The sequence below is a fragment of the Saimiri boliviensis genome, chromosome 9, assembly GCF_048565385.1.
Source record: "Saimiri boliviensis isolate mSaiBol1 chromosome 9, mSaiBol1.pri, whole genome shotgun sequence".
Lineage (NCBI taxonomy): Eukaryota > Metazoa > Chordata > Mammalia > Primates > Cebidae > Saimiri > Saimiri boliviensis.
The window spans coordinates 14,069,314-14,091,575 of NC_133457.1; the positions used below are offsets into that span (position 1 = coordinate 14,069,314).

General features: G+C 38.9%; 2 protein-coding genes across 3 annotated transcripts; one reads left to right on the forward strand and one right to left on the reverse strand.

The window, feature by feature from the left end:
* Positions 1 to 2,987: 2,987 nt before the first annotated feature.
* On the reverse strand, positions 2,988 to 9,012 carry PFN2 (profilin 2). Of its 2 annotated transcripts, none has more exons than XM_039480348.2 (3): positions 8,800 to 9,012; positions 6,476 to 6,668; positions 2,988 to 4,364 (listed from the first exon to the last, which is right to left on the reverse strand). In XM_039480348.2, exons 1-3 carry the CDS (start codon positions 8,929 to 8,931, stop codon positions 4,267 to 4,269), a joined length of 423 nt encoding a protein of 140 aa, XP_039336282.1. In that variant the 5' UTR covers positions 8,932 to 9,012; the 3' UTR covers positions 2,988 to 4,266. The 2 variants fall into 2 exon arrangements, with proteins under 2 accessions (XP_039336282.1, XP_039336281.1); XM_039480347.2 differs by having other exon boundaries at positions 2,988 to 4,686.
* LOC120368312 (uncharacterized) lies at positions 8,042 to 10,872 on the forward strand. The gene has a single exon (XM_074405487.1). The coding sequence runs from the start codon at positions 8,110 to 8,112 to the stop codon at positions 8,548 to 8,550; it is 441 nt and encodes a 146-aa protein (XP_074261588.1). The 5' UTR covers positions 8,042 to 8,109; the 3' UTR covers positions 8,551 to 10,872.
* The last annotated feature ends 11,390 nt before the right edge of the window (positions 10,873 to 22,262 follow it).

Consider the following 22,262-nt stretch of genomic DNA (forward strand, 5'->3'; position numbering starts at 1 on the left):
TGGCAACAAAAGCCAAAATAGACAAATGGGATCTAATTAAACTCCAGAGCTTCTGTACAGCAAAAGAAACAATCATTAGAGTGAACTGGCAACCAACAGAATGGGAAAAAATTTTTGCAATCTACTCACCTGACAAAGGGCTAATATCCAGAATCTGCAAAGAACTAAAACAGATTTACAAGAAAAAAACAAACCCATTCAAAATTGGGCAAAGGACATGAACACTTTTCAAAAGAAGACATTTATGCAGCCAACAAACATATGAAAAAAGGCTCATCACTGGTCATTAGAGAAATGCAAATCAAAATCACATTAAGGTACCATCTCACCCCAGTTGGAATGGCAATCATTAAAAAATCTGGAAACAACATACTGGAGAGGATGTGGAGAAATAGGAACACTTTTACACTGTTGGTGGGAGTGTAAATTAGTGCGACCATTGTGAAATAGTGTGGCAATTCCTCCAGGACCTAGAAATAGAAATTCCATTTGACCCAGCAATCCCATTACTGGGTATATACCCAAAGAATTATAAATCATTCTATTATAAAGACACATGCACATGTATGTTCACTGCGGCACTGTTTACAAGAGCAAAGACCTGGAACCAAACCAAATGCCCACTGAATGATAGACTGGACAAGGAAAATGTGGCACGTGTACACCATGGAATACTATGCAGCCATAAGAAACGATGAGTTCATGTCCTTTGTAGGGAAATGTATGAATCTGGAAACCATCATTCTCAGCGAACTGACACAAGAACAGGAAATCAGACACTGCGTGTTCTCACTCATAGGCGGGTGAACAGTGAGAACACATGGACACAGGGAGGGAATCATCACCCACTGGGGTCTGTTGGGGGGAATAGGGGAGGGACAGCGGGGGATAGGGAGGTTGAGGAGTGGTAACATGGGGAGAAATGCCAGATATAGGTGATGGGGGGATGGAAGCAGCAAACCACATTGCCATATATGTACCTATACAACAATCCTGCATGTTCTGCACATGTACCCCAGAATCTAAAGTGCAATAAAATAATATATATATGTATATATATATATATATATATATATGAAAATCTATGAAGTGTCTCGTTTAGCAGCACTGGCTAGGACTGTTGCTAGTTCTCTTAATGTTCACCTGAAATGTTCTGTAATTTCATGGTACAGCATTTAGAATAGGACAGTATGTACAGTTAAATTCCAATTTCAATTTAAAAAACAAATTTAAAATTTTCTTGATTACAAAAGTAACATTAAAACAGTATAAGTCAAAATACAGTCACATGGAAACGTTCATTCCAGAGATATACTGCCTTCAGAAATACATATGTAAAACACATGCATATTAATACTGTATGTATATGAAATATCATGACATGTTTGTATCATATTAACATTCATTGGTAAGCATTCTCATGTCATTCTTCAATGACTTTTGTCCTACAGACATAAAATCATTTATTCAAACGATACCCCTTAAAAAGCTAAACCTTGTAGATGTTTTCCAAGTCTGATAACGTAATGCAGTGTGTGATGGAATTCTGGTATACGAATTTGTGTAGCTTCATTTCCATATGCTAAATTCCTAGAACTAAGTACAAAGCAAAGCACACATGTATATATTTCCATATTTTTCCAAGGAAATTGTGGGTAGAGGGTCAATGAGTAGTTTCATCATAGACTATTTTAATGATACAGTCACCCTTTACCACCTTCCACTCCACTACCTCCTCTTTGAACATACACACACTGCCTCCCCACCTACTTACAGATCAATTCATTAAGAGTTTCAGAAGTTTGGTCACTGGTTTCTATAATTAGTTTCCCTAACAGTTCTTTACAAGTGAGAATGTGTATTACTGTAAAATCTCAAATCACAACTCAATCACCAAATTTTCATTTACCCAATCTTTTGGCCTAACAGGTCAAGAAACTGATTACCAGGTTTTTATTACAGTTTTGCAATTTCTAGGTTATGTCCAACTACCAAAAAAGCCCCAAATCCTTTATCTTCCATACTTTTACATCCCTATATATACAACCATATTCACAGCCAATGCCCAACTAGTCGAAGAAAAAAATTTTCATTATACATAGTATATTTTAAGACAGAGATGAATTCCTATTCCTTACCCATTGTTTCTCAAAAGGCAGTATATACACCACTAAAAATGAATCAGAATGACCCAGTCAGTGATTGTTTCTGAAAAGGGATTTCCTGGGCTTACGGAATCTCCGTCTCCAGGGTGGAAACCCAAAGTCCATAATCTGCATTATAACCAGCTCCACAGTTTTATTGAGACCCACTAACTTTTCAGCACCCCTGGCTCTTCTAAGCGTCTGTTTGGCAGTTGCTGGTTAGTAATGATTTATCTAAACAGCCATAAATGTACATACTTACTAAAGTTCAATACATATCAGGGATTTTATGGGCTCTGAGATTAAACCTATAATATAGCCATGGTCAACATGTCACTACAAAGCCAAAAAATGCAAAAGCACCCCAATTATCTTATATGGTGCCTAAGGAATGTCTTCTGCTCTTATGTGGGAGGGCCCCAGCTGGCTGACTTCAGTCTGCCAACACAGCCTCCAAATCTAAAGTCATATGACATTTCAACACAGAAAAATCCAAAACAGTGCAGAAACCCTTCTTGGTACTCCCTTTATTGTTTATTAGATAGATTTCACATCTAGAAACCAGCAACAAGAGGAAAACACTTATTTTTCTAGCAAATAAGTCAAGTCTCTCATATATGTCTGAAGATGAGCCTAAAATAACTAAAAGTTACATGTAACATCAAAAAGAAATTCTGAGGCACTTATTTTATCTGTAACATTATTTGAAGTAAGCCATCAGCTGAATGCTGTTAAAAGTTTTATGTCTGCAGCAGACTTTGGCCTATTCTGTGTATTCCCACTGTGTCAAAAATCAACTTTTAACATAAGCCAAAAATGTATATAAACAACAGGAGTCTAGAGTATTTGGTTGGAATAAATTTATTTCATCTGTCTGTAAACAAGGTGTTTAATAGTTATGGCATTTTTTTAAATGCATATTAAATCAGATGAGTTAGACTGTATCCCAGATGTAACAAAGTGCAGGGAAAGAAATGGACAAATCAGCAACAAGATTTGTTTTTAAATCTGTACATTATCCACAAGGCCCAAACAATAGAAGCAAACACTAGAATGTCCCTAAAGTAGTGCCATTCGAAAGAAACCCTTAATAGGTCAGTTAAAATCCATCTCACAATAGCAACAGTTCATTTTAACAATAGTATGGCACAGAATACATATGAAAAAAATTCATCACAAGACAGCCAAGTCCACAATAATGCAACTTCATATAAAAACTCAAGCTGCAAATAAAAATTGGTCCTATGAAGAACAAACTGGACACACTCCAGACGGTTATGTTGGGATACCTAATGTCCATAATGGCAGCCTTTTACAATTTTACTAAAGAGTAGAGCTGGTGTGCAAAGAAAAAGACAGGAACAAAAGTCTGAGCTATTGCAATGATGGAATGTCCCTGGGGATTCAATCAGTATGGTTACTGTAAGGTCATGGGAGGAAGTGCTTTTTGCTCTTGTTTTGCCATTGCACTCTTCATATGTCCTGTAGACACTATGAGTAAAGGTTCGTCTCTACTCAAGTGCAACAATACTAAAAGCAACTACTGCAGCTCTCAATAGCTCATCAACAAAAGGGATATTAATTGGTTAAAAAAAAAACAAAACAGGCACTGCATAAAAAAAGATGGAAGCAAACCAAATGCCTGTGGGCAAAGGGTGGGGAGGAGGGGCGGGGGGAAAAAGAGAAGAGTGAAGGAAAGATGCATGCACTTTTTCCTCCCAACCATGCGCTACAAAAGGAAGACTAAATGAGCCAAGTAAATGCTCAAAGTGCTGAAAAGACATTGATCAGAGATTGTACAACTGGCACCTTGCTTAATATTAACTTATTTTAGTAATCAATATCCCATTAATTGCTAAGACAAAGTGATGCCCAACTTGGCATGCCCCCTCCCCCCAATTTCAAGGTATCATGCAAATCATTATTGTGCTGCAATTATGTTGCCAGATAAAGGTTGGTTACATACAGTGGTTAACATACAAATGATCCATTGGGCAAACAGGAATCATGACATTAGAAAATAGGTAAAGAAAAATTAGCTACCGTCTATAGTTTGGTAGCATTGTGACCATAATTGGGGTTGTTGATGAAGACAGTTGCTAGGTAGATGGGGAGAGGCTGCTTACACATCAGACCTCCTCAGGTATAAAGCGAGTTCATACGCTTTCTTGTTAAGTGTGCCTCCGTGGACACCTTCCTTTCCCATGACTATAACCAATGCTGGAGTACACAAGGAAACAAAACAAAAGTGAACAGAATTATTTAAGGGGGGGAGGGCAGAAAGAAAGACACCTTTCCCCACCAACAGAGGGATACAAAGGAGACACAGGTTCATACCCCATCACCCTGCATTGCTAATAAAATTTCCAGAATTAAGACTTAAGCTTACAGCTAGGAAAGTTTAAGAGCAATTTTCCCCTAATACTTAACAGTCTGCCTAGCAGCTAGAACCCAGAGTCTCTCAAGTATTTTGCCATTGAGTATGCCTTCTTATTCAATCCGCCTCCATGGACCCCTTCTTTTCCCATTACAAAGACCAAGACTGAAAGAGAAAGAAGAAAAGTGTTTCAAAAGAAGTGTTAATCAAGAAAGTCACATAAGTTTTAGCAGACAGAACCCCGATTAATAAGTGAACATTAAGTTAGTTTTCTATGAACTGTCAATCACTGAAGTCAATTAGGTCTCCAAAAAGAACTCTCAAACTAGTAGTATATTAAACAGAAAATAATAAACTTGACTGCATCATGGAAGCCCCCATCAATGCAAGCAAAAGTTCCATACAACTATCTTTACACTAGCTAGAGAAGAAAAAAAAAAAAAAAAAAAAAGTGATCATTTGTCTTCTATTTTAGGGCAAAAATATTCTGGCTGATGTGACAAGTACATGTCATTACTTGCCCCAAAAATATAACTTAAGAAACTTGCTGAGTTATTTACTTACAAACTCCCCAAATTTTAACATGCTTGATAAGTATAAGCTATTAAGTTTTACCAGTGAGGCTAAATGTGTCTGTTATTTCCAAAGGAAAATGAAGATCCAATTTTAAATAGCATATTCAGTATCATTCAGAAAAGACCAAATTAAATGTATTTAAGGTGTGTGCTTACTGATAACTTTACCATACTAGCCTTTTTTAAAACTGCGTCTAAAAAAATACGTTTACGATTTCTAATTGCTCTTCTGTGATGCAATTCAAAGGTCTATAACCCAAAATACATGTATATGTCAAATTTTATATTCACTACCACTAGATGTCAGTAGTGCTGTATAGTATAAAATATTCTGGTTTCTTGTGTTGGACGCTTTTTAGCATATTTAGCTTTGAGTGCAGCTAATGTTTAAAGAGATTTGTCACTATTTCAAAGTCATCTAATTTTCTTATAGATAAATATCTATAAACATCAACTCACATCAGAATAAGAGTAACTTTTAGGATAATCACAGGGAGCTGGTAGAGCCAGAGCATTAAATTATAACTCAGAGCAGCTTTAAGTCCCCTCATACGGTAGAGCTGTTATTAAAATTAGATGTGCCAAGTCAGCTATAGGAAGGCTACAGAAGCACTCTCTATTTACAAAATATTCATATGCATTAACACATTTAAATGTATTTGTAAATCAATCAGATGTCATAACAAACCTCAATTTCAGAAGTTTATTTTGAAAAAGTAGAGATACTTCTTTAGTGCAATTAAGAGTTTCTATAATGTTGACAACAATCTGGAGACAGCTGAATTTTTGGACCAAGTATACAAACTAAATGTAATTTCCTACTTTTCAAATCTAAGTCCCAGACACACAATCTTTGAAAATATTTCAGTGAATGGACAACTTACTCCAAAATTTTCATCTAATTATTTAACTCTTTCCCGGCAAAGTTCCTAACTGAAAAATGAACTGATGCTAATTGTTCCTTCTTTATGCTGAGTAGTGAAATGGCTATAATACAAGCAAGAAAAAAAAAGGAGAGCGATCCAAAAGTCAAACGCACTGAAACGGACTAAAATAACCAAGTGATCTGAACAATTTAACAATCTGAAACACCACAGGATTATCATTTGACATGTCAAGCAGTTTAAGAGACTTTTAAGTTTCCTAAAGGTGAAAGTGAGTTGATATGAATATTCTTAGAACAAAATCAGCATCTAAGAGGTCAGGTTGTAGATGCTTAGAGTAGGTAAAACTAAAGCAGTGCTTCACAGTGCTGAGCAGTTCACAAAAACCACCTTAATTGCCATTATGGACTAACTTTTAACCAAAATGTTAAAAGAAGGTGCTTAATAAGTTGTAATGTGGCATGCAACTTTTAACCAAAAGAATACCTTACTTACCTCTACCAGCTCTGCCGACAGCAACATTGTATGTTGGCTCCCCACCTTGACTCTTTGTCCGGATGTCCATTGTGCAGTCACCATCGACGTATAGACTATCTCTGATCACTGAGCATTTCTTCGCGCCAAGAGTCAAACCGTTGGTAAAGAAACCTTCCCGGTCTTTTCCTACAATCATATCTATTTCTATTGGCTGCCCCCCACCAAAAAGAAAAAAGAAATGGAAATTGTAGTTAATTTCTTTCAGGGCTTGATGTAACAGGAAATGCTGTGTGCTAAGCTTATACTACCAACGCGAGACAGCCACATTTCACTAATGTAAAACCAAGATTCAGTCTTTCTAAAGAATTACTTAATCCGATATGATTACATGTTTTACATCATTTGATTTGACTTCAGTTATCAGTGTCAGCTCTTAACCAAAACCAGTCTATACAAAAAAACTCTAAATAGTTGACACTAGACAAAGTGCAAACTTGAGTTATTTATAAACTGTATTAAGTCAACTGAAAGTGTTCACGTAACCATAAAAATTCAGCCATCAACTCTTTGAACACAGATGGTCTATCACATTCAGTCACATTACAGTCAATCATGTTTCATCAAATTTAAAGTAGCCTCAAAGTCTCCCGAAATAAAGCCTGTTCTTTGATTGTTCACTTCTCTGCTTGGAATAGCTAGAAATATCCCTGATGATATTATGGACGTCAATCCCTAGACATCAGTGCTTTTCCAATTCATATTTCCCTCCTATTTTTCTAGCCACGACTCCTGTTTCTTTCCAACTTCCCTTCCCCTTCCATCTCAGTAATCAGTTTTATTTCTGGGGAAATGCAAAGTGGATTCCACCTACAGCAGCAGGCAACAGTAAAACAGAGAAAATGGAGGGAGATTGGGAAAGAAACTGAGGTAGCCACCAGAACCGGAAAGGAGAAAACGTGCATTCTAACATTCCATGAATAAGAAAGAAGGCGTCGCCCCCATCAGAACTGCAGAGTCATAGCAGGCCCCAGCCATTTCCAAGCACACTCCCGCAATCTTCCTAGTCAGACAGCGGGAACTCACACACAAAGACAAGAGGACCGCAGGAAAAAAGTTGATGACCAAATGCCAATTCCCTACAAGAATTGTAGTCCACTGCGGGTATACGAGACCTTAAAGTACTATTATCAAGTACTGAGTTCTAAAGTTAGACTTTAAACCATGTTAAGTGGTAAAAGAATAACTAGCACCCGTAATAGGGGACCTGAGTGTTGGGGTTTAAGGGGAAGGGAGCTTGGTGCAAAGTAATTAAGGAAATGGTCTCATATTTAACACAATTATCACAATTTTAGAAACAGCCTTGGGCAGAAATAGGCAAAACAATAAGCTGGAGGCTTAGTGGCAAATAGTCCCCAAACATATTGCAACCAAGTCAAAACCATCAAGTCTCAAGAAAATCAGGCAATGTGTAGCGTAAATCTGCATTAGTTCCTTTACTGCCACCACTAAAGAGGGAGGGACTTGGAGAAGTGAAGTGTCCTTCAGGTCTTCGCAATTACTGAAAGCCCCCCAAAAGCACCCCTCTTTTGAGCTATGTTGCGTAACTGGGGATAACCGTATATCGATGAATCTCCATATGAGAAGAGAAATCAATGGCAGTTCGCCATCTTGGAGAATTAAAAAAAAAAAAAAAAAAAACCTATAGAGCTAGAGCTGAAGTCGAGATTCACGAATCCACCTACGCGGTAAGCGTACATCTCTCGCAAGCCCCAGAGGCCTGGACACCGGAAAACCTACGCAAAGTCGCTTCGAGAATCCCGGGGGCCGGACCCGGGCCGCCGCCTCCCACAGCCATAGGAGCGGGAGGCGCGCTGTCCGCGGAGCAAGAGGCGGCCAGGGAGCCTGGGGACCTCCACCCGGGGCCCGCGTCCCTCAGCCCGGATCCCCGACCCTCGCTTCCACCTCAGGACGTGCATAGTAAGCCTCATGGCTTCAACCGAACCTTAGGAGAACCGCACGAAGCGGAAAAAGGAACCCCTACCCTAGCCCTGGCCGGTGCGTGCCCCCTCCCCCAACCCGGGCACCTGGACTGACGCTGAGAACGCCGGGGGCGCCCCGCCAGGGCCGGCGAGGAGTCCGGCCGCCGCCCCCCGCCTGTCAGCGCAGCTCCAGGCGAGGGGGCGTCCCCGGGCCTCGGCCTCCCCGCCCGCCCGGTAGCCGCATCCTCAGCGCCTGCTGCCTCGCACACCTGCGGGCTCGACCCTCCATGTTGCGGCGCACCCGCGGACGGCCAACCCCGCTCCTGTGCAGGGACCAGAGTCCCGGCCGCCACTGGTCCTCACCGTAATGCTCTGAAAGACGCCCCCGGCCGTGGCTGCCCAGACGTATTTGGCGTCGCAGTAGCCGACAATGGCGGCCTCCTGGCAGCAGCCATCGCACATCAGGTTATCCACGTAGCTCTGCCAACCGGCCATCTTCGAGCCCTTCGCACTGCAGCGGGGACGGCGAGAAGCAGCAGGCGCAGCGGCGGCGGCGGCGGCGGCGGCGGTAGCGGGCGGCGGCGGCGGCAGCACGGGGGGAGGCGGGGCGGGGGCGGGGAGGAGGCGGCTCTGCGCAGGCACCGACCGCCCCCCTCCCCGAGGAGCTGAGGAGGGAGGACGCGGGTACAGCGGTAAGGGGCGAGCCTCAGAGCGCGCCCGGCCGCCCGGCCGCCCGCAGTCGCGGGGCTGACTACCCAGCGGCGGGAGGCTGCGGAGCTGCTGTGCCGGCGGCGGCAGCGGTTGTTCCTAACCGCAGCGCCCTCCGTTCGCGGACACGGCGAGGCGTGCGCGCGCGCGTGCGTGCGATCCTTCCGCGGCGCCCGGGCACGGAGGGTCCCGGGAAGGGCGGGGGGAGACTGAGGCGGGGGCGCGGAGGGATACCGCCCCGGGACAATCACGGCCGCCACGTGCGGGAGGCGCCGGCCGGGCGCGGTGGCGTTGCAGGGGATGGCTGAGCCTCGGACCTCGGGTTCGCGGAGTGGGTGGATCCCGCGTCGCTCTCAGCACCCCAGGAACATTGGTGGCAGAGACGACTTGAAGCCCCGCGGCCGGGCTGCGACGCGCTTTTCTCTTTTATCCGCTGCCCGGGATGCGGAATCTTGAGGTGTCGGATTGCAGAGTTGCCCTGGTGACGGGATGCGGAGCGTTTCCTCTTCTTTGTGGTGGGGGCGGCTGGTGGCAGGGTCGCCCACGGTAATCTCCAAGTCCCTAAGGGCACCCTCTTTCCTGGACCCCTTTCGCGCCTCGGCCATAAAGGCAGCCCCGCAGGCGCACTCCGGAAACCTGAAATCAGAGCTGGCGTCCGTGGCGCTCAGGAACCTTGTTGAGCTTCGCCGATCTTTCATTGTTGCCTCATTTGGGTACCCGGGGCCTCGCATTCTGTGGATTGTTTGCCTGGAAGAGCCCCCTTAAAGTTGCTAATCACGTGTGTGGTTAAATGGCTCGTAAATTCCGAACAAAACAAATAGCAACCTGTGTTAACTGTTTCTTGGTAACTGGGAAAGTTACTGGTGGCTTGAAGTATACGCAGAAAATGCAAAGATTAAAAACTAGGGAAGAGTTTACTGAATGAACATCATAACATTGCTGCTCTGCAGGGTAAAATAATTTCGGGACCCAGATCTGGGAAATATTTGTATTAACAAAGGTAAAAGGTGGGTAGAGTGCCTGAGAAGCTATTCGTATCATCTTTGGTAGCCTGTGGACACTAGGACTAGACGTGGAATTAGGAGTTCCCCAACAACTTCAATTTTAGGTTAAAAGAAACCATCTGCCACTTAAGGGAAAGAGAGCACCAGAACGTCCATAAGTAGATGTTCACCTTTAAAGTCACCGTGTAAAGTCACGATTTGTAAGAGGATTAAGGAATGTATCTCTAGAAAAGACAAGAACGTTGCTTTAAAAAGTCTTCAATTGGCTCTGAAATTTTATATTTTTTCTGCTGACTCCTTTGCAATGTTCAGCTACTGGAGAGAGAAAAAAAAAAGTACAGTAAAAGAACCCCAGGTCAGAGACCTATCAGACAGAGACTGTGTATTTTCTCATGTTCTAAAGATATGGAATACCTGTGTGGTATAAAATGTGAGCCCAAAATTGTTGTTTTTTTTTTTGTACATGTGTGTCCCACCTGATTTAATTACACTTAATTGTTTTTGTTTATGACTCTGCCTTTTGTGGTGGGTGTTGATCACTTTAGTCCTTTGATCATGGCCTTGTATTATCTTAAAAGTTAATAGATTTTTACACAGGTATGCTATGTGAGAATTCATCAAGTTGTACATTTATGCTTGTGCTCTTCATTTTAAGTATAATTCAACAAATTGAAATAGTACACAAAAAGGTAGTGATAGAAGAAATAAAGTGATGATAATGAAGGATGTTGAATTTTTATTTACTCAAGGGGTATTTCTAGACGTCATTAATTGTTATAGCACAGAGCTGGAAATAACTACATTCTTTTCCGGTTCTTTTATTGTTGGCTTTAAACAGTGAAAGGGTTTGACCAACAGTATTTTCGAATTAAAATCTCAAAAGATTCTAAAACACATTTATTGGGTAAAATATTCACAAAAATTTAGAATTCCTGTCATTTTTCTATATAATACATTTCTAAATAATACATTTTAAATTACTGTTTGCTTTTCCAACACGTTATTTTTCCAGAATTGCAAACAGTAAAATTTAAACAACTATGAAAAAATATATTCTGTAGAATAGATTACATTTTACAGTTTCAGTTTTTACGTCATACATTCAAAAAGAGTCCATTTGCTGTCTCGGTTTTCAGTACTATGATAAAGTAACCTGTGATTGTTTTCTTCAGAGCCAGCTTCCTTGCATGCTGCTTTACGTTCCATTTGTGTACAGTGATCTCTTCCTATTTCATCTAACTGTTGCTTATCACACATTTCAGAAAGATTAAATAGAGGTAGAATACTGAGCTTTAGTAATAACAACCTTGGTTTACTTAAATCCAAAGGAGTATCCGTGTGAGAAAAAGAATAATTACCAATTTGTATATTTCTCTACTTTTTTGACGGTAACTAATCCCTATGGTAATCATTGTAATACCTGGGCAGAAGGCTAAAAAGTTGTAGCTGTGTTGCTAATACAGATATCCAGACTAATGTTGCCATTAACAATCAGTAGCATATTTAAGTTTGGAATGCATTATTATGCATTCTTTCCAGAATGCTTTTATTTTAGTACAGCAGAAACTGTAGTAAGCCACATTCTTTAATGTGTTAAGTCAAGTGGTGTCTGAACCACTTGAGTCCATGTAAAAACCATTTGAAATTTTAGCAAAACACAAACAAGAAATTATCTTTAAAATGTATACAGCCTACAAACCAGAGTGCTTCCATTATTTATGTAAAAAAAAAATGTATACAACCTGATAAATATTAGGGGCAGGATCTAAAACTATAGACTGTAAATACCCCAAAATTTAGTAAAACCACAATTAGCCCTCAGTTATCTAAAAAATTTCACTTGCATACTTCATCTTTGAAAAAAGTACATTAATTATCACAGCAGTAAAATTTAGAAAATGGAGAAAAATCATCTTTAATCCCACAAGCTAATACAATATCTTTTGAATGTATTCACCCTTGTTTTATTTATGATTTTTACAGTAAAGAAAAAGGAGTACCTATAGTTCTCCATTTGGCCATTTTACCCTGAAATTCTATGAATTTTTGCTTTTTATATTTTGAGGCTATTAGGAAATGGAAGTTTAAATTGTTATATTTTTTCCTTTCTGATGAATTTATTCTTTATCATTTAGTAGTTGCCCTCTTTATCACCAATACTGCTTTTTGTCTTAAAATTTATTTTGTCAAATATTAAGTAACGTCCCAGCTCTGTTTTTATTGGTGTTTACCTTATATATCTTTTATCTCCCCCACCCTTCTTTCGTATTTGTCTGTCCTTAAATTTTCTGTATGTTTCATAAGCTTCACATAGCTGGATTTTTTTTCCAATATGGAATATAACCTTTAATGGGCAAGTTTATTCCATTTACATTCATTGTAATTATTGATATATATTTTGGCTTGTTTGAATTAATTTTATTAGTCTCATTTTTTCTATGCTGCTTTTTTCTTCCTTGCCTTTAAAAAATGTGGGGTGTTTTATTTTTCCATATTTTCTTCAAATTTATACTATCAATTTCTATTCTTTTAGTGTTACCCTTAAATTTTTGCCTTGCATATTTAATACAATAAAGTTTTAAGTTCAATACCTTAAAACCTCCCCCTAGACAATCCAAGGACCTCAGAATGTTTTAAATCTGGACATCTCTGTTCACACTATTTTACATAGATGTTTATGTATGTGTGTATATGTATGTACTTACATGTTTGTATTTTACTATTCCTTTTCATATCTCAGGTCCTCATTCTATGATCATTTTTCTTTCTAAAGTACATCTCTTAGAAGTTCCTTTAATAGAGGTCTCTTGGTGATAAACTTTTGTTTCTCTGAAAATGTCTTTATATCACTTTCATCTTCCAACAATGGGTTAGATCTACAATGCAAAATAGACACTTTGAAGATGTTATTCCATTTCTTTTTTCTTTTTTTTTTTTTTTTTTAGACGGAGTTTCACTCTTGTTACCCAGGCTGGAGTGCAATGGTGCGCTCACTGCAACCTCCGCCTCCTGGGTTCAGGCAATTCTCCTGCCTTAGCCTCCTGAGTAGCTGGGATTACAGGCACGCGCCACCATGCCCAGCTAATTTTTTTGTATTTTTAGTAGAGACGGGGTTTCACCATGTTGACCAGGATGGTCTCGATCTCTTGACCTCGTGATCCACCCGCCTCGGCCTCCCAAAGTGCTGGGATTACAGGCTTGAGCCACTGCGCCCGGCCAGATGTTATTCCATTTCATTCTGGTTTTTGGCATTCCTGTTGTACCACTATGGATGATTTGTCTCTTTTCCTCTGGCTACTTTGGAACCTTTTTGTGTTTGCTCTTCTACAGTTTCACTATGATGTGTTTACATTTGGGTTTCTTTTTCTTAGAAAAATAGATTTTTATCTGTCATCACTTCTGTAAAATTCTCAATCACTGTGTCTTCAATTATTCCTTTTTCTCAGTTATCTCTACTGTCTTAGAATTCAGAATATATATGTTTCTATTTCCTCTTCTGTTCTGCATATGTCTTCTTTCATGTTTTTTATCTTCTTACTCTTCTCTGTGCTCTGTTCTGGGTAATTTCCTCAGCTGTGTATTCCAGATCACTGTTCAGCTATGTTTCATCTGTTGTTAAACCCATACACTGAGGTTTTTTAATTTCTAAAAGTCTATTTTTCATTTTAGAAGTTCCATTTTATTGTTATGCATGTCTTCCCAGTTATTCCTGATACTCTTGTATTCTTCCTCCATCTTTGTGGTTTCATACTTCATTCTTTAAATGTTTCTTACCTACTTATTCTGTACTCTGTATTTATATCTGACAATTCTAGTATCTAAACAAGTCGTGTATTTTTTCTAATCTGTCTCACCCATAGGGACTTGCCTCCTTGTACACTTGGTTATCTTAAAGATTGTGAATGATATTTCCTTGCTCTTAATATGTGGGAAATCTAATGGCCTAAATTGAGGATACTTTTCTTCAAAAATGGTTTGTATCTGCTTCTACTATATGTCCAAGGTACTAGCAACCTGGGGGCACTTTCATCCTCTCTGTGGTGCCCCCTAAATGCAGGAGTATCTGGTTCAGCTCCTCACAGAGCTGCCATTGGCATCTGCACTCAGACTAGCCCTATTTTTCCTGTTTACATACAGACTGTAGCACTGCTTTCTGCTCAAGATTTGCTTCTTTATTTGGCAGGAAAAGGAAGTTTTGAAGATTTTTCTAATAATTTCTGTATGAGGATTTCAGTTGCTCCACATCTGCACCAACACTTGATATTGTGTGTCTTTTTACTTTTTAAATATTTTGTTAGGTATATTATTGTATTTAATTATGGATTTAATTTGCATATTTCCAATGACAAAGGTGAACATATTTTTCATTTTGTCGTTAGTCATTTAGATACTTTTGTGAAGTGCTTGTGCAAATCTTTTGCTACACATTTTTCATATGACTGTGCAGTTGTCCATCAAGTGGTTGTATCATAAGTTATCATTTCTTATTGAAATATCAGGTAAGTTGAGAAACAATAACCAAAAGAAAACTTCATTATGACCTGTGTGGTGAACTTTGAATTGTGTGGAAATGGATGAAATACATTCTTTAAAATGTCTAATAACAAGATTTAAAATATGAAGTATGGCACTTAATTCAGTTAATCAAATGTGATAGACATTACTGGTTTGTCTGTCCAGTATGTACTCTTCTTCCTTGTAACAGAATCATGAATTTGCTTCAGATAATAGTAACTAATTTAAAATACCTCCATAAATGCCCTTCCAGCTAGGGTGGTCATCTATTCCACTGGCCAATAAACTAGATCAATAGTTACTTCATGGAAAGCTATTTTTTCCTTGATACCTACATCTTTCTATAAAGATCTGCTCAGCTGGCATAAGCTTTCTACTTTTAACCTGTCTTTTCTCTTGTCCAGATTGTGATTCAGTGTCAAAGTAGAGCAGTCATTTGTAAGTGCTGAGCATTGTGAAGCAGGAGGGGTAAGGGGCCTGTTTCCTCAAGTGCCTTCCCTATCCATATATTTCCTACCCCCAGACTCTTGTTATATTGGATAAACTCCTTACTTGGTTAAAGTACAGTAATCAGCCTCTGCTAAGTGCAACAAGACCATGCTCTGTCCAGTGTATCCATTTTGCTGTCCCACCTCAAGTCTCTAAGCATTCTGGTTTATCCAGTTTTGCTTTTCCATAATGAGTCAGGCTCTTGAGAAATGCTTTACAATTATTGCATCCCTATTGTAATAATGACTGAATTAGCTGTATCATAGAAAATGGCTCTACTGGTTTTTTTTTTGCAATAATAAATAGTGCCCTAGGGGCTTCAGGGATTTCTCTTACCTCCCTAAATGTCACACTAGCTGATAGAAAATTCCTTATGAGTTTTGACTCATTTTTTTCTGATTTGATGCAGAAAAGAGAATTCTGGACACACATGTTGAGCATTTCATTCCAAGAAAGTTTTACATGAACTTGAGAGATGGTTTTTGTTGTTGTTGTTGTTGTTGTTTTGTAGAATTCCAAGGGTAAAGGCACAAAGCCTGTAAAAACACTGGCCATCTTGTTGTCTGACATGTGAGAGAAATGCAGGCAATCCATCAAAACACCCCCCAAAGAGATTACATGTCTAATTTTTCTTCATCTCAGTCCCAGAAGACAAGTAATACAATTTAATTAAGTAGCTGTTTTTCCCCAAAAAACTATTAAATTAGGCTTTTAAAATCTTTTGTTTTTATCCAATGAAACTCAGCTATCATTTCTGGGGAAAATTCTTTTTGGGTTCACAAACATCCTGATAGAGAACTTTAAAAAAGTGTAAATTGAACAATGGCTGTGTTGCATTTATAAGCATTTTAAAAGTGAATGTCAAATATATAGATGTCTAAATCATTTGATAATGTAAACACCACCACCATCTAAAGCACCCCCATTCTTACTAAGAAACTTACATTAGGTAGCTAATTATGCACATACTAAGACTATCAAAGACCATGTTGATGCTTTATCCCACTTTACGATTTCAGGCTGATCCAAACTCATAATATGAATAGATGTACATTGACCAAAGAGACCAGCAGAGAACAAAAGCATAAACAAACATGAGAGTAGGCTAATTTTACCAACTTGAGGTCAAAAGTAAGTATTTTTAGAAGTGAGTAACAAGATTAAGTAGATAATGAAGGTGGTATTCAAGACTTAATAACTGGAATTCCAAATAGAATCCAGGGAGGTTAAAGTGAAACACTTTTAATTCCTTTATGTTGTAGAGATTAGACTTGATGACTTATGTGGCTCTGCTTTAAAGACCTCTCTAACAAAATATTTAATTTGAACAATTTATTTGCTATTGATTCTTTTAGTGGATAGTAGATAGTCCTTGTAATATTAACATTTTTTAAATCATATAACAAGTATTGAGCTCTTACTACAGCTGTACTTATTGGTATGTACTCAGGATATTATTTATTAAAAAGGTCCTTACCCTCTGATTTAAAATCAAGCAGGAAAGCAATGCATGCAAAGCAATTAAGCAATGTGGTCTGGCTGTTGAATATGTAAGAGGCAAACAAGAATATAAACTAACTGTATTACTATTAGATCACAAAATCAGATGGTAGACACTCTAGAAGGGCAGAGATGGTGAAAATTAATGGAGGCTGGAGTTAGAAGAAATAAAATAATGTTTCATAGAAAAGACCCAAGTACTGTTAGACCTTAGGAGTGGGTAGAACTGAAGCTTGATTTTAAAAATTATAGAGACAGCGTAAGCTACTGATTCCACATCCCACTAGAAAAAGCAGCCCACAGAATGAGAGAAGATATTTGCAACACATACATCTGACAAAGTACTTGATATGGTTTGGCTCTGTGTCCCCACCCAAATCTCATGTCGAATTGTAATCCCTACATGTCATGGGAGGGGCCCTTGTGGGAGGTGACTGAATCATGGGTAGACTCCCCGCTTGCTGTTCTTGTGATAGAGTTCTCACAAGATCTGGTTGTTTGAAAGTGTGTATCACTTCCCTCTTCACTCACTCTCTCCTACTCCACCATGTGAAGACTATGCCTGCTTCTCCACCTTCTGCCTTGATTGTTTATTTCCTGAGGCATCCCCAGCCACACCACGTGTATAGCCTGTGGAACTGAGTCAATTAAACCTGTTCTTTATGAACTACCCAGTCTCAGGTAGTTCTTTATAGCAATGTGAATACAAACTAATACAAATCACTCAAAATGTGTAAATAAATTACAGGACAATGAAAAAGAGGGACAACCTGTAAGAAAAGTGGGCAAAGGCTTGAATGGAAAATCTACAAAAGAGATTACAGATCAATAACCACAGGAGAAGATGTTCAACTGTGTTAGTCACCAGGAAAAAGCGAATTATCTTTTGTACCATCTTATACCCATTAGGATGGCTATTAGTAAAAAAAAGAAAATAATAAGTGTTGGTGAGGATGTGGAGAAATTGGAATCCTTGTGCACTCTTGGTGGGATGTAAAATGGTACAACCAATATCGAAAATAGGTGTTTCCTCAAAAAAAATTTTTAAAAATTTGCCATATGATCCAGAAATTTCATTTCTGGGTATATAAACAAAAGAAGTAAAAGCAAGAGCTCAAACAGATATGGCACACCCATGTTCATAGCCGCATTACTTCCAATAGCCAAAAGCTAGAAGCAACCCAAGTGTCCATGACAGATGGATAAACAAGCTGTGGTATATACATACAATGGAATGTGATTTAGCCTTAAAAAGGAAGAAAATTCTGACACATGTTAAGACATGGATAAACTTTGAGGACATTATGCTTAGTGAAATAAGTCAGTCACAGAAAGACAAATACTATATGATTCCACTTATATGAGATACTTAGTTAAAATCATAGAGATAGTAAATAGAATGGTGGTACCAAGGGTGGAGGAAGGAGGACGTGAGCTATTGTTTAATAGGTACAGAGTTTCAGTTTAAGAAGACGAAAAGACTTATGTGGATGGTGGTAATGGTAGCATAATAATGTGAATGGAATTCATTCCACTCATCTGTACACTTAAAAATGTTAAGATGGTAAGTTTTGTTATGCGTATTTTACAATTAAAGTTTAACCACAATGCAATACCACTATATACCTATTAGAATGGTAAAAATGAGAAAGAGAGAAAATACCATGTTACCAACCAGAATCACACATACACTGACTGCTATTAGGAATGTAAAATAGTACAATAATTTTGGATGATGTTAGCAGTGTCTGCTATAACTGAACATATACAAATCGTAAGATTTCACAGTTCCACTCCTAGATATATATCCAAGTATAAAATGCTTCCATGTCTTCCCTAAAAGACTACAAGAATGTTCACAGCACAATTTATAATAACTCCAAACTGGAAACACCCAAATGCCTATCAAAAATAGAGCAGATAATGTTATATTCATGCAATGGAATATTACACAGCAGGGAGAAGAAACAAAATGGTAACTATTTTCAACATATGGATGAAACTCATTAGCATACAGTTTTTAAAATGTCAGGATTTCAAACTCATGATCTCAGGTGATCCATCCACTTCAGCCTCCCAAATCTAAATACCTTTTCCAACAAACAAAACCAGTACTCCTTAAAGAAATGGTTGTTTCTAGATCTAAGACAGAGTAAATATAATATGATGCCTGGAGCACCTTATAGTGCCAGAAAGGAAGTGTCGAGGAAAAAAAAACTCCCTAGAGACAGAAATTAGATTAGTGAATGCCTAAGGCTGAGACTGGGAATGGGGAAGTGACTGCAAATGAAGATGATGCTTCTTCAAGGGTGGTGAAGTATTCTACAATTAGCTTGGCCTGTTAGTTTTACAACTCTGTAAATATACTAAAAATTATATTGATATCATGTACCTCCTGATGTGATGAGTATGAAAGTTGAACATGTGCACACACGTCAATAGATTTTATGGTATATAAATTATACCTCAACAAAGCTGACTAAGAAGAAAGCGCTCAATAAGAACAAACAAACGAAAAAAGGACGGTGTATGTTGAAGACACACAAGAACCAACTGAAAGTGCTACCAATGGCCAAAGTTGGAACAATTTGAGCAACAAATTAAGTAATGGTAGTACTGGAATAAAGCCCCCAAATACAACCTTCATGATGTTCATGACTGCATACTGACATAAATAAATAAATGGATAAGAAGGGACAAATCTTCCTTACAGAAGAATTGCAAGTACTAAATATAGAAGGAACAAGGGAAATAGAAAATCACTATTAGAACACCACAATAATAGCTACTATGCGCAAGATCCACTGATGAATGCTAAAATTAGTGAGTGAAGCTTTTAGGATGAGTGAGATATTTGCATAACCTTAAAGCATCTCCTTCTAAATATTTATTAATTACTGTGGTCATTTAACATAAGCCTATAAATTATTTCATGTACCCTCCACCAGAGGTAGAGTTTAACTCCTTTTCTCTTGAGTGTAGGTTGGACTTAGTGACTTGCTGCTAAGGAATAGAACATGAAAAGGGAAAAATAGCAAGAGATGAGTGGCAAGCATGACTTTGAAAGTGGGTCAAGTTAGCATCAACAATAAGTCATGTTGATATAATGTGCTTGCTGGCATGATAAATATGTATTTCGGGGGTTTTTGTTTTGTTGGTGGTGGTTTTTTTGTTTGGTTTTTGTTTTGAGACACAGTCTTGTTCTGTTGCCCAGACTGGAATGCAGTGGCATGATCTCAGCTCACTGCAATTTCTGCCTCCTAGGTTTAAGCGATTCTCGTGCCTCAGCCTCCTGAGTAGCTAGGACTACAGGCAGGCACCCACTACCATGCCTGGCTAATTTTTTTTGTTGTTGTTGTTGTTGTTTTTTTTGTATTTTTAGTAGAAACAGAGTTTCACCATGTTATGTTGTCCAGGCTAGTCTTGAGGTCCTATGATGTGATACATATCAAATCTCCTAAAGCTGAACATGGCAATATACCCTAGGACCTATCCATTCCATCCACAGGTATACATGCAGAAAAACATGTTCACATTTTTTGTATGAGAAGACCTTTAAAAGAGGTTGAAAAACAGCATTATTTATAATAGCGCAAATGCCTATCAATGGTAGAATAAAAAATAAATTGTGTTATATTCAAACAATGGAATACCGTACAGTAATGAAAATAAATATTAATATTAATACACAACACATCAGGAAAGACTCATCCAAACAATGTTTAATAAAAGAAGCTAGGGATAAAAGACTGCATACTATACGATTTTCATTTTTATAAATGGAAAACATAGACAAACACAACTTCTGGTGCCAGAAGTCAGACTAGTAGCTAGCATTGGGGAAGAGGGGCTAGTGATTAAGACGGGGCATGAGGAAGGCTTCTGGGATGCTGGTAATATTCTATTTCATGATCTACTTAAAGCAGTGGTTATACAGGTTATTTGCTTCATAATAATTTCTTGAGCTGTACCTTTATGATAAGTGCACTTTTCAGTATATATACTTTAATGGCAAAGCTTATTTAAGTAAAAAATAAAAACCTTTGGCATTTAGCTAGATACTCCAGGATTAAATCCCTGCCCTATTACTTGCTGGATATTACCTAATCTCACTAAGCTGCAATTTCCTGATGTATACAAGAAGAATAATAATACCTAGCTCAAAAGACTATTTTGAGGACTAAATTAAATGAAAATATAATATATGAAATATACAAAGTAGGACCACAGGCTCTGGTACAATAGACAATAAAAAGCTGTCATCATCATCATCATTATTATAATAAACAAGGGGGGCTGGGCGAGGTGACTCATGCCTGTAATCCCAGCACTTTGGGAGGCTGAGGCAGGAGGATCACCTGAGGTCAGGAGTTTGAGACATGGTGAAACCCCATCTCTACTAAAAATACAAAAATTAGTCAGGTGTGGTAGCAAACGCCTATAATCCCAGCTACTAGGGAGGCTGAGGCATGAGAATCACTTGAACCTGGGAGGCAGAGGTTGTAGTGAGCTGAGATCATGCCACTGCATTCCAGTCTGGGGGATAGAGCAAACTCCATCTCCAAAAAAACAAAATAAAACAAAAAACAAAACAAAACAAAACAAGGAGAATCTTCCTTTTAACTCTGGGCCATTCCTTGTTGCATATGCCTCCAAAGCAGCTCAGCTTGGGTAAATCTCACAAAGTCCCACTTGATTGTGTCTGCTTTTAACCTCTCCAAAGAGGTTCAGAATCACCCCAAGAAAGAAGACATTCTATCCTGTCTCTATTCATCAGCTCAACACAAAATATCCCATTTGCGTGTGTGGCCAAAACTGCCCTTCTCCCTGCTCCCCTAGGTGTAATAAGAATGGGAAGAAGCCAGGGACTGGGTAGGAAGCTTTGAACATGGCATCTTCCAAGGTTAACTAACTGGAAGATATTTTGCTTGTCATATGACTCAAGCTCAAGCAGAAGACAGGCACTAATGTTGTGGTGATGTAAGCATAAAAATAGAGTAAGATTAAATTGAAACAAGTGGAGTCTATGAAGGAGTATGAGCTTCTAACTAATGAGTTAACAAAAAGTATAGAAAAACTGGATTGTTAATTAGTACCAGGGGTCAGCTGCATAACCAAATAAAAAAGAGGTCCATTTGGCCGGGCACGGTGGCTCAAGCCTGTAATCCCAGCACTTTGGGAGGCGGAGGCGGGTGGATCACAAGGTCACAAGGTCAAGAGATCGAGACCATCCTGGTCAACATGGTGAAACCCCGTCTCTACTAAAAATGCAAAAAATTAGCTGGGCATGATGGTGCGTGCCTGTAATCCCAGCTACTCAGGAGGCTGAGTCAGGAGAATTGCCTGAACCCAGGAGGCGGAGGTTGCGGTGAGCCGAGATCGCGCCATTGCACTCCAGCCTGGGTAACAAGAGCGAAACTCCGTCTCCAAAAAAAAAAAAAAAAAAAAAAAAAAGAGGTCCATTCATGTACTCCAAAGTGATAAATTTCTCAAATGTCCTACAGAAGTTTGCTAAGCACATAGACTCAGGTAATGAAACTCTGGTGGTTCCAGCAATGGCAATAAAATATCAATTAAGAACATACACGCTGTTTAAAATCCTAATATGCC